We start from the raw sequence: 17,645 nt of genomic DNA on the forward strand, positions 1-17,645 counted from the left end.
CGTCGGGGCAGCCGGCCGTCTTGTAAGTGTCCCGGGTGCCTGTGCTGAGGCAGGGTCAGAGGAGGCTTTTGTGAAGGGGATGTGGGCTGCTTACATGAAGCCACTTAAGAGTAATTGATGTTTGCGTTTGCTGAGGAACTGACATGAGCACTGTGATTTTAGGCCCTCTGGTACTGTCAGTTGTCCCATCTGCATGGACGGGTACTCGGAGGTAAGCAAACTTATTCTGTATTCTTTTAAACTCTTAAAACAATAAAATTGAAGCATTTGTTTCTGGTTCTCAAACTGCTTCAGTGAAAGAATTAGATGAGAGAGCACTCCTCGCTGGGTGGGCTTTTGATGCCTCTGTTTTGCAGTCACACTTGGGTTGGCACATGGCTTGGCACACCTCTGTGAAGGGGGAGGGTACCATCTTTTTGGGCCCTACAGTCTTGAACTCTGGGCTGCCCTGTGCATCAGTCCTGTGTATTCCCTACCTGGCCTAATTGGAAGCTGCCAGTGTTCACTGTGGCCCCAGGCCCTAGGGCACTGCCCCACTGGGTGCCTGGAGGTTCGTCAAACCCCCTTGGGCTGTCGCTGCCAGAGACTGGCTGCTGCCTCTGCTCTCGGCTTCAGAGACACCGCTCATACTTGCCTGAGCCTACAGAGCAGCATCTTTAGTTCTTCAGACCATCTCCCTGCTTTTCCTGCTGCAGCCCTTGGCCCCCCTCCTCTCATTTCGGCATCTCAAAGACGGGCGGGAGTGGATTCTCTGGGGGCTCCCGCTGCTCTGGTACAAGGCCAGACATGAAGCCTGTTCTTTTTTATGTTTTCTAGATTGTGCAGAATGGACGTCTCATTGTTTCTACAGAATGTGGCCACGTCTTCTGTAGCCAGTGCCTCCGTGATTCCCTTAAGAATGCTAACACTTGCCCAACTTGCAGGAAAAAGATCAGCCACAAGCGGTACCACCCCATTTATATATGAAGTGCTGGGCTGCTCGGGAGACGGATGGACAGACAGAGCCTGGCAGGGTTCTCTACGGCCTTACGTGGGCTATCTGCCGCCAGTTTCTTGAGCTCAGAAAGACTATTTCAGAATCAGCATCTGTAATGTAAACTGCTCTCGTTTCCCACCCCGTCTTTGATCCTTCTGTTACCTCTAGTCTGATGCTGTGGAGCTGGGCCCAGGGCCCTCCCAGCCCAGGGTCTACATCTGCTCCTCTGGGTGGTCTGGTTCCAGGCAAGGAGAGAGGGAGTCAGGCCCGTTGGAATTGAGAATCGTGGTTCCAGCCTCTTTCCGGAACCTGCACGTTGCCAAGAAGTTTTCCCCATTTGGAAAGTTTGCCCCAGCTTCCTGCTGGCAGTGTGTCGAGGGCTGGCCCCGGTCGGAGAGCAGACAGGTCCACCCAGCTCTCCTGGGCACGCTACCTCCTCCCAGGCATCTGCCCACCACAGTGACCAAGCCAGACAAGGGTCCATCTGGCCTGAGGATCCCAGGTGCAAGCATGGCCCCGGAAAGACCAACCACTGGACTTTTTTCTCTTCCCTTGAGTTTCAGAGGTCACCCGTGATTCCATCTGCATTGATGTCGGGTTCCTGCAGATCACAAGGACCTCTGCAGGGCAATCCCCAGTTTTCTAAGAACGAAATGTGCAATAAAGCCTGTTCTTTGCCTACTTTTCAGCAGCCCAGGAGATGTAGCACTATTAGTGTCCTTCAGAGGCCTCATGTTGCCTACAGAGCAGTGCCTGTCTCGCCCCGTCTGGTTCACCACCTGTTCTCAGGAACCTTACGCATGCCCGAGTTCACCTGGTGCAGGCTGTGCAAGGTCAGTGGGGCAGGCACGTCGTCGAGTATCCTCTCTTTTCTGATAAAAATCCATCCTTTGTTTACCACGTGCCCTCCGGTCCTCAGTTCCCACTGCCTCATATCTACTCAAGCATAGACCCTGGGCGGTGGTGGCAGTAATTGTGGCCTTATTAGCCGCCCGTGTCCATGCTGTTGCCCAAGTCACAGCTGACCTGCGTTTCAAAGACCTCGGCTCTCCAGACTTGAGCTGGGCACCCCCAACCCCGCAACTGACGTTCATCTCCGAAGCTGCTCTTCTGGCCACTGGGCTTTGATCCTTCGGGCTTTGATTGCTCCTTAGGTTCTGGTTGGCAAAGTACGGTGGCCTCTCCTCCCCAGGGGCCCAGATAGCACCCTCTGCTCGACTCCACGTGGGTAAAAGCCTCTGGTCTCAAGGAGGCAGAAGGTGGCCCGAGCTGACCTGAACTGCCCCCCGCTGCACAGGGCTTGCCTCCACCTCTGTACCCCTCCTTCCTCCGAGGCCTTCAAGCCAAACCAACAGCCTTTTCGTGTGAAACATCTTCGAGGTGGAAAAGGGGCCACCTCTGGCTTTGCTAGCAATAACTGACCTTCAGTTTCTCCTTCTGGAGGAGCAGGGACTCAGCACAGAATTCACTTTAAATGGGGCTGAAGGAGTATCCCTCCTCTATGTGAAAAGAATTGTTTCATTCTTCATTCTGACTTTTTAACTGTTTGGCTCACTTCCGGTTCGTTTGATGAAAGTACTGCTTTCTACTTGGAGTCGAGGAGGGCCGACATCAGTTGTCATCTGCGTGGTGTGCAGCGCGTCTGCCCTTCGACTGGACATCGTTGCCATTAAGTTCCTTCTGGGCTTCATGGAATCTCTTTTCTTATGTTCTGACAATACCCGGACTTCAGGAGCCAAGACAGCCGCAGCCAAAATTTCTCACGTTTTATGCTTAAGGACAAATGGTTGATCGTAAAAGTTGTATTCCTTCATACTAACTTAAGTTGGGAAAAAATGTTTAGTTTCTACTGTTCAGAAGTTGCAAAACAGGAAAAGGTTGATAAGAAAAATCCTTTCCCTCCCTCCGTGTACATAGTTCAGATCTTCTTTGTTACACTTAAACTATATCCATGTATGTCAGTCTGTTTTGGACTCTCCTCTGCTAGTGTTACAGGCGGAAATAAACCAGTTTGAACCAGGTATCTCGTGTGTGCATTCATTTGCTCTTTTGGATCAGTATCACCCCCCACCCTTGCCCAAGGTGTGTGATCCTGTCTGCCTCGTGTTTGGTGTATTTTGTGACAGTATGTGTGCAAGAAAGTTGCTTGGTCATGTGCTGACCCAGAAGTCAGCAAGTAAGAGGTCATCCTTGGAGCAGAACCCCAAGTCCAGGCCCTGGAATCCCTAAACGAGCAGAATCTTAAACCTCAGGCCTGAAGAAGCAAGGTTGGCTGTGGGCTGTCTGCTCAGTCTGGCCAGTGCCAGCTCAGGAGAGGAGCTCCGAGCAGTGTGGACTCGGACTGACCTGGGGTCCTGGCAGTGCAGCGCACCTGCCCCAACCACTGTATACAGTTTGCCCTCCGCGTGGGAATGGGGGCCCAGGAGTGCATGGTGGGCCCGTTAGAGCCCCAAGCAAGCTGTGCGGGGAAAGCTGAAAAGACAGCATGGGCTTGGCTTACTTCCCAGAGAGTAAGTGATGGCAGAGTTGGCCTTTGCCTGCCTGCTGTTCTCCATTCCTGTCAAGTGGTCCCCAGAGACAGAACAGGCTAATGTGCTGGGTGCTTGGGGGCACAGAGGTGCTAAACTTCAGACGCCTGCCTGCCTTCCGTTGGAGACCACCAGAGACAAAAAACACAGTTATTCAAATGCTTGTTGCACATTTGCCATGCTCCTGGTACCACACTTGGCCTGGTGGGTGTTGAGAAACCCAACTCCCATGCCCTGCTAGGCCGTACATCATCGAGGGAGACAGTTCCCCAGGCCAATGGAAAATAAAACTGGCAAAGGTGAGGTACGGGAGTCCAAGAGAACAGGAAGAGATGCTCAGCTGTGCTCCTCAAGGTCTGAAACTTGTCTAGGTAAAGAGAAGAGGAAAGGGTCCTTGAGTGCAGATCCCAGGCCTGGCGCCCTCCCAGTGTACAGGCCTCCCGAGACCTGAGGGTGTGATTGACCAGACACTCCCTTGGTGGCCCCCCTAGAGCAGCAGTGTCTGAAGCCAGGAGCCAGGTGAGGCCTCCACCCTCGGCAAGCCCAGGGAGGAGAGCAGAGTCCCATGAAAGGGCGGGGAGTGTGTACCACAGGTGTGTACTAGCAGAGGATGTCCCCCAAAGCTGGCTACAGAAGGGGCTTGTTTCTAGGTTTCTTAGTTTTGAAACTTAAGTGGCATCTTAACTACCTTTTTTGGTTGTTGCCATATGGAAATTTAATTGGTTTTGTAAATTGTGTAAGCATTCTTGCCAAAGTCTCATTCTAATTAAGAATCTGGATTCTGTTAAAATTTTGTACGTTCACAACTATATCATCTGCAATGGAATGTTCTAATTCTTGGAACTTTCTTTTTCTTTATGAACTTGTTAGATAACAGGTAACAGAGGTTCCTTTTCCAACCACGAGATAGGAGTTTGTATTTTATTTCTGTTTTATTTTGTCACAAGGGATGTATCACCTTATTGGTTCTTTTTCTACTTCTACTGAGACATAGGATGTTCCCCCTTTGGATCAGTTAATGTAGTGTATCACAGTGATTTTTTTTCAGTGCTCACCAGCATATTTCATGGGTAAATCTACTTTGTTCATGATGTTTTATCTTACACATTTCTTACTTTGTTTTGCCAATATTTGGTTTAGGGTTTCTAAATATCCATGTTCATGAGTTATATTGACCTATCATTTTCTTACACTGTCTTTGTCAGGTTTTGGTTTCAAAGTAAGTTCCCTACAGTGAGACTAAGGAGAATTGTCTCTATACCCTGGATTCGAATTATTTGTTCCCTGAATGTTTAGTAGAACTCAGCAATAAAATTTCTGGGCTATTATTTTTATTAAGGAAAGATTTTAAAATACTGATTTGATTTTTTAATGTTTGCAAATTATTCACATTTAAGTCAGTTAAGTTACAGGTTTCTGGGAATTTGTGTATTTCATCTCGTTACAAGTCTTTGGTATAAAGTTCAAAATATTCTCTTGTAAGCTAATTAGTCTCTGCAGCATCTTTTTATCATTAATACTAATTTATGCTTTCTGTTTTAATCAGTTTTAGAGATTTGTCTGTTTCATATTCTATTTCTGTTAATTCCAGTACCCAAAGTCTTTGTGGGTCTAATTCTGAGGCCTTTTATTCCGGCTGGCTCTCACTAATGATGACTTCCTTCTTTGTGTGTTTTGTAAACTTTTTTCTCCCTTACTTTGAACCCAGGTAACTTGGTAACTATCTGAAAATTCTTTGAGACCTGAATTGAAGGTGGGTTCCTCCAGAAAGTATTTACCCTTGCTTTTTAATTTTTTACCCTTGCTTTTATGAGGTGTTTAAGGCTTAGTTACGAACTCAAGGCCACTGTATTTATTTATCTTTTATACTGTGAAATATACCACACAAAAAGCATACCTCACTGAATTACTTCAAAAGTACAGTTCAGTGAATTACCATAAAGCAAAAGCCTGTGAAACAACCAACTGCAACAAGAAACTATTACCAACACCTTAGAAGCCCCTTCTTGTCCTCCCTCCTGGTCAGTACAGTCTGCCTTTTCCTCCAAGGTAATCGCTATTCTGACTTTTATGAAAATCACTCCTTTAACTATAATTATAGTTTAATTACCAAAACCCAATCCTACTCACGTACCTTACTTTTGCCTTTTCTTTGCACTTTAAACAGATGGAATTGGGGACTTCCTGGCGGTCCAGTGGTTAAGACTCTGTGCTTCCACTGCAGGGGGCAAAGGTTTAATCCCTGGGCAGGGAACTGAGATCCTGCATACAGCACGGCATGGCCAAACTAAAAAGTAAATAGATGGAATCACTCAATGTGTATTTTGTGGAGGAGGGGGGTGGCTTCTGTTGCTCAATATTATATTTGTGAGATTCATGTTGTGTAGTTTGTTCATTTTCCGTACTGTATAGTATTTCATTAGATGAATATGCTTCAGTTTATCCATTCTGTCATTAATTTATGTTTTTTGCTATTAGTAGCCAAATGTGAACATTCTGTATATCTTTTGGTGCAGTTTTGCTCACATACCTGTTGGACATATACTTAAGTGTGAAATTACTGGGTTATAGGGAATGAACATTTAGGAGAACCCACAAATACGTGGACATTAAACAACACACTTTTAAATGACCAATGGTTCAAAGAAGAAATCACAAGGGAAATTAGAAAATACGTTGAGAAGAATGAAAATGAGAACACAGCATACCAAAACATGGGATGCAGTGAAACCAGTGCTCAGGGGGATGGTCATAGCTATAAATGTCTACATTAGAAGATCAAATCAATAACTGTATGCCTTAAGGAACTGAAAAAAAAACAAACTAAACCCAAAGTTAGCGCACAGTTACAGTACAAATTCAGCAAAGTTCTGGGGTATAAATTCACAAATCAGTTGTATTTCTATACACTGTCAACGATCTGAAAGGGAAATAAAGAAAATTCCATTTTCAATAGCGTCAAAAAAAATAAAAGGAGTAAATTTAACCAAGTAGGTGCATAATTTGTACACTGAGACATATACATCCCTACAAAACACTGCTGAAGGAAGCAAACGTAAATAAATAGGCATCCCATGCTTGTGGGTTGGAAGACAGTATTAAGATCGCAATAGTACCCAAAGCAATATAGTATAGAATCAATGCAGTCCCTACCAAAGCCCAATGGCAATTTTAATAGAAATTTGTATGGAATTTTAAAGGACCCAGGATAGCTAAAACAATCTTGAAAAAGAAGTTGGGAGACTCACTTCCCAATCTGAGAACATTATAGAGGTACAGGAATCAAAACAATGTGGTGCTGACTTAGGGACAGACATACAGACCAATGGAGTATGATTGAGAGCACAGAAATGAATCCTCACTTCCATGGCCAAATGATTTTCCCAAGGGTTTCAAGACCATTCAATGAAGAAAGGTCTCTCCAACAAATGGTGCTTGGAAAACTGGATATTCACGTGCATAAGAATTAAGTTGGTGGAGCTTCCCTGGTGGCGCAGTGGTTGAGAATCTGCCTGACAATGCAGGGGACATGGGTTCGAGCCCTGGTCCGGGAAGATCCCACATGCCGCAGAGCAACTAGGCCCGTGAGCCGCAACTACTGAGCCTGCGCAGCTGGAGCCTGTGCTCCGCCAACAAGAGAGGCCGCGATAGAGGCCCGCACACCACGATGAAGGGTGGCCCCCGCTTGCCGCAACTAGAGAGAGCCCTCGCACAGAAACGGAGACCCAACACAGCCAAAAATAAATATAAAAATAAATTAATTTAAAAAAATTAAGTTGGGTCTTTAAACAGTATATAAAAATTAATGAAGAAATGGATCACAGACCTAGATTTAAAAGCTAAAACTATAAAATTCTTAGAAAAAAACATGAAGGCAAATATTCATGACTTTGGATTTGGCAAAGTTTTCTTATATATGACACCAAAAACACAGGCAACAAAAGGAAAAATTAATTTGACTTCATTAAAATTAAAAACTTTTGTGCATCAAAGGATACTATCAGGAGAGTGAAAAGACAACTCACAGAATGGGAGAAAATATTTGCAAGTCATCTATTTAATAAGGGCCTAATAACCAGAATATATAAAGTGCTTCTCCAACTCAGCAAGCACAAAAAATCAGCCCAATTTAAAAATTGGCAAAGGACCGAAATAGATATTTCTCCAAAGAAGACATACAAATAACCAATAAGCACATGAAAGGAACTCGGCATCATTAGTCATGAGTGAAATGTATATTAAAACCACAGATACCACTTTACACCCACCGGCTATTATCAGAAACACAGAAATAAGTGTTGGTGAGGATGTGCAGAAATTAGAATCCTTGTGCATTACTGGTAGAAATATAAAATGATGAAGCTGATCTAGAAAACAGTTTGGTGGCTCCTCAAAAAGTTAAACATAGGATTACCATGTGTTCCAACAATTTCTCTCCCAGATAGATACCCAAAAGAATTGACTCACATACTTGGGACTCAGGTACTTGTATACCAATGTTCATAGCAACATTATTCACAACAGCCAAAAGGTAGAAACAACCCAAATATCCATCAACAGATGAATGGATAAAGTGTGCTATATCCATACAATGGAATATTACTCAGCCTGAAGAATGAAATTCTGATACATACTTACAACATGGATGAACCATGATAACATCATGCTAAGTGAAATAAGCTAGACACAAAAGTACAAATACTGTATGATTCTACTTACATGATGTATCTAGAATAGGCAGATTCATAGAGACAGTAGAGTAGAGGTTACCGGGGCCTGGGGTTGTTATTTAATGGGTACAGAGTTTCTGCTTGGGATGGTGGAACATTCTGGAAGTGGATAAAGGTGATGGTTGTACAGCATTGTGAATGTAGGTATGCCACTGAATTGTACACTTGAAAAGGATTACAATGGTAAATTTTGTATTATTTTACCAAAGTTTTTTAAATGAAAAAAATACTAGCATACTATTATCATTCATATATCTATATATAAAGTCATATATATGCATATATATATATACACACACACACACACACACACACACACACACACACACACCCCATTTGTATGTCTTTGGTCTTTATTCCTCCATTTCAATCTGGAATAATTTTCCTACTGCCCATAGAATTTCCTTTAGTATTTCTTTTTTTCTGTTTGTTTTTGTTTGTTAGTTTTGTTTTTTTGGCGGTACGTGGGCCTCTCACTGCCGTGGCCTCTCCCGCTGCGGAGCACAGGCTCCGGACGTGCAGGCTCATCGGCCATGGCTCACGGGCCCAGCCGCTCCACGGCACATGGGATCCTCCCAGACCAGGGCTCGAACCCGTGTCCCCTGCATTGACAGGCGGATTCTTAACCTCTGAGCCACCAAGGAAGTCCCTGTATTATTTCTTTCAAAAGTTATTTACCTCCATTTTTTCCCCTAGAATTCTTATTGGAAAGTTGCTGGACCGCCTGGATTGAGATTTTAAGTCTCATTTCTCTCTGATTTTCTGTGTCTTTTGTTCTGCTTTCTGAATAATTTCCTTTATCTTGCAGCCCTTCTATTGAATTTCTTTTACAATTTTGGCTGTATTTTTAATTTTCAAGCCTCCTTTCTTAAACATCTGTGAGGCTATTAGCAGTTTTTGAAAAAGTTTTTGATTCCTTCCATTAACCATTTCTTTGCCTGCCCCCCCGCACACACATTTTTTCTATCCACACTTGAGCCATTTCTTAAATGACTGGTGATCTTTCACTGTCCCTTCATGTTTACAAGTGACATGTTTTAAAAGCTGATTAGAAGCTCCAGGTGGGCAGAGCTTTTGACCTGTGGGCTTCAATTCTGGGTGAGCATCAAGGACTGCCTGATTCTTTGGGATCCCCAAACATTAATACGCCCATTGCTGCTCTTGCATCGTATAGTTTCTACAGAGAATTCCCTGTGCTCTGCTTGGGGGTGGAAGCCTGCTGCCGTAGTTCTGCCTGGGGCAAGGAAATGGCTTGAGCAGAGGTGTTCAACTGTTCTTTCTGCAGACTTAATAAAGCCAGAAATTAGAAAAGGCTTTCTAGGTAATGATTCATTACTATGTAATGCTCCCTGGTTATAAATTGTGAGATAATGAACATATCTAATTTTTCTTATAAAATTGTTTTGTGTTACTAGTACATATTCATATCTTGGTTAATATTTACTGCACATGAAAGTCATAAAACTTGACTTTTACAAAAATATCCAACACATGCTGCCTTTTCCTGTAAGTGGTTCTAAGAGCCTTCCAGAGCATGAGGGTGCTTTGAGTGGCCATCTCCATGCCTAAATCCTCTCCAAGGTCACTGCCCACAAGTCCGTGACCACTTGTGCTCCTGCCAGACTGAGCTGCTTTTATTTTTAACAGTATACATAGACCTTTCTGGCCCTATGTCCTGCATTCTCCCTTGTGATGGTTAGTTTAGGTCAACATGACTGGGCCTTAGGGTGCCCAGACATTTGGTTAAACATAATTCTGGATGTGTCTGTTGAGAGTGTTTCTCGATGAGATTAACATTTGCATTGGTAGACTGAGTAAAGCAGATTGCCCTTCTCAATGTGGGTGGGGGACTTCCCTGGTGGTCCAGAGGTTAAGATGCCATGCTTCCAATGCAGGGGGCAAGGGTTCAAACCCTGGTTGGGGAGCTAAGATCCCACATGCCAGGTGGCCAAAAAACCCCACAAAAACCAGCAACAACAGAAAAAAACTGTGGGGACTTCCCTGGTGGTGCAGTGGTTAAGAATCTGCCTGCCAGTGCAGGGGACAAGGGTTCAAGCCCTAGTCCGGGAGGATCCCACATGCTGAGGAGCAACAAAGCCCGTGTGCTGCAACTACTGAGCCCACGTGCTGCAACTACTGAAGGCCACGCCTGGAGCCTGTGCTCTGCAACAAGAGAATCCACCACAAGGAAGAGTAGCCTCCACTCGCTGCAACTAGAGAAAGCCCACGCGCAGCAACAAAGACCCAACACAGCCAAAAGTAAATAAATTAAAAAAAACAAAAACAAAAACAAACCTGTGGGTGGGACTCATACCATCAGCTGAAGGCCTGGATAGAACAAAAAGCCAGCTCCTGGTGCCTGAGTGCCTCCGAGCTGGATCACTTTTTCCCCTACCTTTTGGACTCAAACTGAAACATCAGCTCTTCTTGGGTCTCAGACCTGCTGGGTTTTGGACTAGAACAACTCCATTGGCCCTCCTGGCTCTCAGGCGTTTGAACTTGGACTTGGACTACACGATTGGGTCTCCTGGGCTTCCAGCTTGCTGACTGAAGGTCTTGGGACTTGTCAGCCTCCATCACTGTGTGAGCCAATTCCTTATTTTAAATATATATATATATATATATATTTATACATTTATATATAGTATATTATATATGTGTGTATATATATGTGTATATAAATATATGTATGTATGTATGTATATATGTGTATATATGTATGTATATGTATATGTGTGTATATATATGTATGTATTTATGTGTGTGTATATATATGTATGTATATATGTATGTGTATATATATATATCTCCTATTGGTTCTCAAGGGGGTGAAAACTGATTCTTAAGAGGAGAAACAAATCGTAGATATTACAGTGGTTTGTGGCCCTCCCAAAGCTCAACTCTACCAGACAAAATCTTATTCCTTAGTATTTTCTCCTTAGTATCTTAATTTTTCCTTAGGGGGGAGATAATGAAAAACAAAGGTTGAGAACCGCTGCTTTATGCCTTTGCTTCGTAACTTCTGTCCGCCAGGAGCACCCCCTCCACCTGCTGCGCCAGCCTCCAATCTTGCTACCCTGACATCCATTCTCAACGTAACAGCCAGAGCTTTCTCAGAAACATACATCCTACCATGACAGTCCCTGCTCAAAACGCTGCATGGCTCTCAGCTGTACTTAGAATAAAACCCAACCTTGCTTTTGTTGGTTCCTGGGACATGCTGAGCTTCCCCCCTGCTTGAGTCTCGCACTGCTCAAAGTTCTTTCCTCTGACGGTGCTTGGCTCTGGTTCAGCTCACCTCCTCAGAGAGGCTGCTCCTGTCCCCAGGCGCCAGAAGGACTCTTCACTGTATCACCCTGTGCTCTGCTGGAACACAGAAGTCACGCCTGAGCCACATCTGAATTGGAATCTGGGCCCTGCCTCTGACTATCTGGGTGACTTTGGGCAAATCCCTCAGCATCCTTGAACTTCAGTTTCTCATCCATAATATAGGGCTAATGGTGCCTATCTCGAGAACGGTTGTGTGGATTAGATGAGATGATATAGCAGGAGGCAGAGTGGCTGGTGCATAATTGCTTGACAGATGGTCATTATTATGTCATTCATTCATCCAGCAAATACTGGATTGATGTGTGCCCAGCCCTTGCCTGGCAGGAGCTGGGGTTCAGAGGCGCAGGATGCAGACACTCCCATGCTCCCCCCGGCCCAAGACTTGACTTCTCTGGGGATACTGGTGAGCACCAAGAACCCCAATCCAGCGCAATGTGCTCTGACAGGCGAAGTCACAGGGGCTGTGCGAGTGGGGAGTGTCTGACGCAGCCTGTATGGGGAAGGGGGCAGCCCAAAACACTGCCCACCCAGTGGGGTGCTAAGGCAGGCACCCCACCCACCTTCTCAAACTCTACCTTCAGCAGCAGGGTCATTCAAGACACTCCAGGAGGGGTGAGGGGTCTTATTCTGCCTACATAACATGGAATCTCTGAAAGGCTTTAAAGAGAGGATTAATTTGATCACACTGACTCATTCCGGTTGTGGAACGAATGGGTCAGGAGATTAGAAGGCCGCGGCTGCAGCTGGGGCAAGGGTAACGGCCAGGCAGTGGCACCTGGCAGGCCCAGAGCTAACGGTGCCGGGCCCAGGAAACAGTGCAAATGGAGGCCCTCGTACTACACATTCTAGCACCAAGTTTCTCTGCATCTCGGTCCCGTAACCAGCCATGGAACCAAAGAGGGGAACACATACATGTTTTTGTGTCTCGGTGTTTGCGATGGGTGGGACCCAGGCGAGGGACTCCTGTGGTCCGGGTCTAAGGGCAAAACTGTACCTGGGGCTTGCTGATGACGGGCAAGGGGCCCGGGGAGGAGGAGGGTCCAGACGGAGCGGCCCCACTGGGAGGCCCGGGAGGGTCTGACGGGGTTCGTGGCCTCTGCGGTGGGGTGATTGCGAGATCGTGAGACATGGCTGGACCACCCTGGGACCGTGCAGGGTCGCAAGGCACCGGGAGGCCGGGCGACGGCTGCACGGGACCTCAGGGAGAGGGCGAGCTCAGAAGGGTGCCTCCGGGCCAGGGGTTCTAAGCTAACGGCAAGGTCTGCCGGTTCGCGGCAGCCCCAGCGCCCAGGGCGGTCCCCGACCCGAAGGCGGCCCGGGCCAGCGCTTTCCAGGCGCCCTCCGGAACAGCCTAACCCACGAGGAGGGTCATTCTCGTCCCAATGAGTCACCTGGACACGGGCGAGGGGCCCGGCCCAAGATCACAGAGCCAGCCAGTGGAGGAGGCGGATTCGAACCCAGATCAGGGCCAAGGTCACCGGGCCTTTCCTGGCGGGCCAGAGCCGAAGCTGCCCGCCCGGCGCATCCCAGGGACAGGACCGGCCTGCAGACCCGGTGGCGGGGACGCGGGGCTCTGGGGCGTCTGGGAGGCTGTCAAAGAGGCGGAACTCCTCGCCGCCAGCCTTGTAGTTCATCCACCGCGGGCGACGCGGCCCTGAGCTGGCCAGACCACTCCGCCCAACTACAGGTCCCAGAAGGCCGCGCGGCTCGGGTGGGGCCGAGCGGCGCGAGCGCGGGGTGACGTCACCGCCGCATCCAGCTCCCCTGCCGCAGCCCCTCGCGGCGTCCGGGCGCTCGGTCGCGCGCGTCCTGACGGGAATCGTGGTCCCCGCGCCGGACGCCCCCAGCAGCAGAGCGGGCGCGCGGACTCCAGCTCCCGGCGTGCCTGCGTGCCGGCGCAAGTTAACGGCGGGAGGGGAGGGCGCGGCAGAGGGGGAGCGGCGCTCGGGAGGGCGGAGTAAGGCGGGGGGGGAGGGCGCCCACACCCCTCCCCCTCCCCGCCGCTCCTTCCCCCTCCCCCGACGTAAACTGGGATCCCTTTCCCCTTGTGTCCGCCATATTGGACTCTAACTCTGGTCAGCGGCGGCGCCGGGCCCGGTGGACTCGCCGTTGCTCCCGCCCAGCGGCCGCCCCGCAATTCCCATCCGCCCGGCCCTCCCCGCCCGGAGGCGACCCCGCGCAGCGCCCCCCGCCCGCGGCCGGCCGGAGCGCCCCGCCGCTGCCTCAGCCTCCCCGCCTTCCCCGCCCTCCGCCGCCGCCCGCGGCCCCGCGCCCGCTCCGCGCCCTCCCCGCCCGCCAGCCCGCCCGCCATGAGCCCGGCCGACGCCAAGCGCGGGGCCAAGCGCCGGAAGAACAAGCGGGGCGGCGGCGGCGGCTCGGGCGGTGGCAACGGCGGCGCGGGCGGCGGCAAGGCCGGCCCGGCGGCGGCGCTGCGCGGCTCCCAGGCCACGGGCCTGGCAGCCCCGGGCGGCGCGGCGGCGGCCAACGGGCCCCTCGGCGCGGGCGCGGGCGGCGCCGCCCCCGGAGGCTACTTCGAGGTAAGCGGCGGTGGGGCGGGGGCGGGGGCCACGGGCGGGTGGCGCCCTGACAGCCTCCTGCGGGGCCGGCGGGGACCGCGGGCCGGGGTGGGAGGCGCCGCCGACCCGCGCCCCGAGCCTCGGGCCAGGCTGCAGCGCGCCAGGTGCCGCATCTCCCGGGAGCGCGGCGCCGCCTGCCCACCTGCACGGCGCTGTCACGGATCCGGGCTGGTGCTGTGTCGCCCCGCGCTGAGGTCGTCCTTGAGGTTACTCGGGTGCAATTCCAGAATAATTGTGAGTCAGGTGACGAGCGGGGCTTCCCTTGCGGTGCCCACCTCCTCCACGCCTGGCGAATGATCATCGGGAAGTGCCTCCTAGAAGTTTTCTTGTTCTTCTCCAAAACGGTCATTTGAAAGATACCTGACAGTCTTCGGAGGTGGCGGCCCTGGCTCTTCACCTCTGCTTTTAAAAAGTTTTTAGAGGTAATTGGTGGTCTGGTTACCCAGGTATATATTTAGGGTTTGAACTTAAGGAATTTGAGTAGTAATTTTTTCTGTTTTGCTTTTGAAGGCAGCTAGCACACACTGCCTCTGCCAGTTGTGGATTGTTGCCACTTTTATTCCGCTCTTGGTCACAACACTTTACAAGACACGGTACTGGTACGTGGGTATGCAGTTGGCAGTCATTTCCACTCATTCCGTTGTCTCCTGAAAGATAATGGGTTTTTTCAAAAGTTATGTTGTTAGGACTGTTAAATTAAGTTGTTTTAAAGACATTTGCAACAGTAACAACAAAAGCCTCATCAGGAGTATTTATTTGTGTACCAAATTCCGAGACAGAAATTGTTTTATGCGGGATTCTAAATGTTGTGTTGGAAAAGATATGTAGTGAGAGCAGATAAGAAATCATTGCATATGGCATGGTTCTCTGATGCTTATACTATTATACGAACACACAGTGTTCTCTGCAGTTGGAGCTTCCTTTAGATTATGTTGTCAGATTTGTTTTGGGTGCTGGGTTGTAGCCCTGGAGGTTGCCATTTTCCAGTACACTGGAGAGTGAAACAGGTGTAGTTCTTGGGATCCAGGGTGAGGCTTATGCATTTGCATCGATGGAGTGTAAATTAAGGGCAGTGTTTGTTGCTGCTGGGGAGGGGAGGCTGGGAGGTCTGCCCAAACAAATGCTTTACAAAAGTGTTTATAATATTGGCTGTAGTTGGGTGTAAAATACACCCATTTTTATTGATTTAGTAAAAATTCTTATGCTAGCCTTTCATACCATTATTTCAGGTTTAATAATTCTCCATTACTTTGCAATATTTGGCTAAAATAACCGTTCAGTTATTCTTTTTTCTAATTTTTTTCCATAATTCCTTTTATTTATTTATTTTTGGCTGTGTTGGGTCTTCGTTTCCGTGTGCGGGCTTTCTCTAGTTGCTGAGAGCGGGGGCTACTCTTCGTTGCAGCGCGCGGGCTTCTCACTGCGGTGGCTTCTCTCGTTGTGGAGCACGGGCTCTAGGTGCGCGGCTTCAGTAGTTGCGGCACACGGGCTCAGTAGTTGTGACTCATGGGCTCTAGAGCACAGGCTCAGTAGTTGTGGCTCACGGGCTCCAGAGTGCAGGCTCAGTAGTTGTGGTGCACGGGTTGAGTTGCTCCATGGTATGTGAGATCTTCCCGGACCAGGGCTCGAACCCGTGTCCCCTGCATTGGCAGGCGGATTCTCAACCACTGCGCCACCAGGGAAGCCCTCAGTTATTATTCTAATCACACTTTTGAACTCACACAACCATACACCTAGTATTATTTTTGTTTGACAAGACTGTTTTCTATTAAACTTATGAATCCAGAGTTTTGACCATGACCCACTATCAGCAATAAAATATACCACACACACACTCACACAGCAGGTTTTACAAAACAATACTCTGATACTTTTTGATCTTTTCTTTTTCGTTCAATTTCATTAATAAAATGCTGGTTGTATTTTATTAATGAATTATTAATATTATTTTACTTATGTACTGTTGAGTTGTGACCTGAACCTTTAAAAACATTCTCTTTTACTATATTTTAAAGTTTTAAAGCTATGTCTTTAGTTTTAAAATTTCTTCACAAGTGTTTTAATAATAGTGCATCAAAGATACTTTTTATGGTAACAGGGTGATGCCAATCACAAACATTCTTCATGTAATTCTGAAACCTCTGAATTGTTTCCCTACAGATGGTGAGCTTTTTGGGACACCTTATCTAGGGCAGAACAGGCACCCAAGACAGCGTTTGTCAACAAGTAATGGTGAATGGGTACTGGCCCTGCGTTTCCCAGAGAGGCTTATGATTCTTGGGGTGCATGTTTCCATTTCATATTGGGTCACCGGGGCAGAAGGTGTCTAAGAGAAGTAAGAGTGTAAGGACTGTCTTGATTCTCAGGAGGGGTCTTAGGCCCACTGCCCAGTGTGCTGGGGACAGCACTGAGCGTTAGACCCAGGACCACCTTCATCAGAGGCGGCTTCTGAGGCAAAGAGGGCATTTTTGCATGTAGGTGGCTTCTACAAAGAAATGAGGGCTGTAGGATAAGTAGGAAAACATAACTTAGCTTATAGAGTTCTTGGCCCACAACAAAACTCTGGTGTACAAAGCTCAGGGGACACAAACTTGTTAGGTTCTGTGCCCTCAGGCAGAGCCTCACAGGCCGTGTTTTCTAGGTGGTGTGGCTTCCGGCTCCTAGGGTTGTTGGAAGAATTAAACGCGTGGAGGCTGGAAGGTGCTTACACAGTGCCTAGTGGCACACAGTGCTGTGCATGTGCTTGATGGCTGTTTTCAGGAGGCTGGCCTGGCTTGCTTTATAGGGCTCTGCTGCAGGGTGTTATTGATGAAGCGTTCCCACTTGTGAAATGATGATGTAAAAATGATGACATGCGTCTTGGACAAGTCCCGCTCTTAACAGCCTAGTGTGCTGGTCTGCTCTAATGTGACAATAAAGGGTTAGCCCTGAGTAAAAACTTGGTAGGTGAAGGATATCATGAAAATATCTTACTTTTTTGCATTTCTGTTTTAAAATGTAATTTGCATAGTGTTCATGATGTATTAAGAAAGAGAAAAGCTTACAAAATAGAAAACAGTGTTTGTGGGAATTTCCTGGGGGTCCAGTGGTTAGGAATCCACGCTTTCACTGCTGAGGGCCCAGGTTCAATCTCTGGTCCGGGAACTAAATCCTGCAAGCCGCATGGCATGGCCAAAAAAAAAAAAAGAAAACTGAATCCTGCAGGCGGCATGGCATGGCCATTTTTGTAAAGTGTCTGTGTGTATATATATTTGCATAGGAAGGTCTGATAGGGTATACACATCAAAATATTTTGTGGTGGAAGTTCTGATGGCTTTCTTTTTTCCTTTTGGCACATGCCTCAAGCTTTAAGACTTTTCTACAATGAATATTACTTATGGACAAAAAGGTGAATGATACTTTTACAACCTTATATTACCAATAATTTTGCTTTTTCAAATAAAACTGATTTTGGCTTTTCCCACTCTTTAACAGTTAAACATTTAGGAATTTACACACAATAAAA

General features: G+C 47.8%; 1 protein-coding gene across 2 annotated transcripts in view; it reads left to right on the forward strand.

Annotated features, from left to right (window-relative positions):
* RNF4 (ring finger protein 4) overlaps positions 1–1,070 on the forward strand; it is a 40,957-nt gene extending 39,887 nt beyond the window's left edge. For both annotated transcript variants that reach the window (XM_082838352.1, XM_082838353.1), the window contains exons 6-7: positions 163–211; positions 817–1,070. In XM_082838352.1, coding sequence (XP_082694478.1) covers positions 163–211; positions 817–966 — 199 coding nt within the window. In that variant the 3' untranslated portion in view covers positions 967–1,070. The remainder of the gene's footprint in view (positions 1–162; positions 212–816) is intronic.
* Positions 1,071–17,645: the final 16,575 nt, after the last annotated feature.

The sequence above is a fragment of the Leucopleurus acutus genome (genome assembly GCF_964270905.1).
Source record: "Leucopleurus acutus genome assembly, chromosome: 4".
Taxonomy (NCBI): Eukaryota; Metazoa; Chordata; class Mammalia; order Artiodactyla; family Delphinidae; genus Leucopleurus; species Leucopleurus acutus.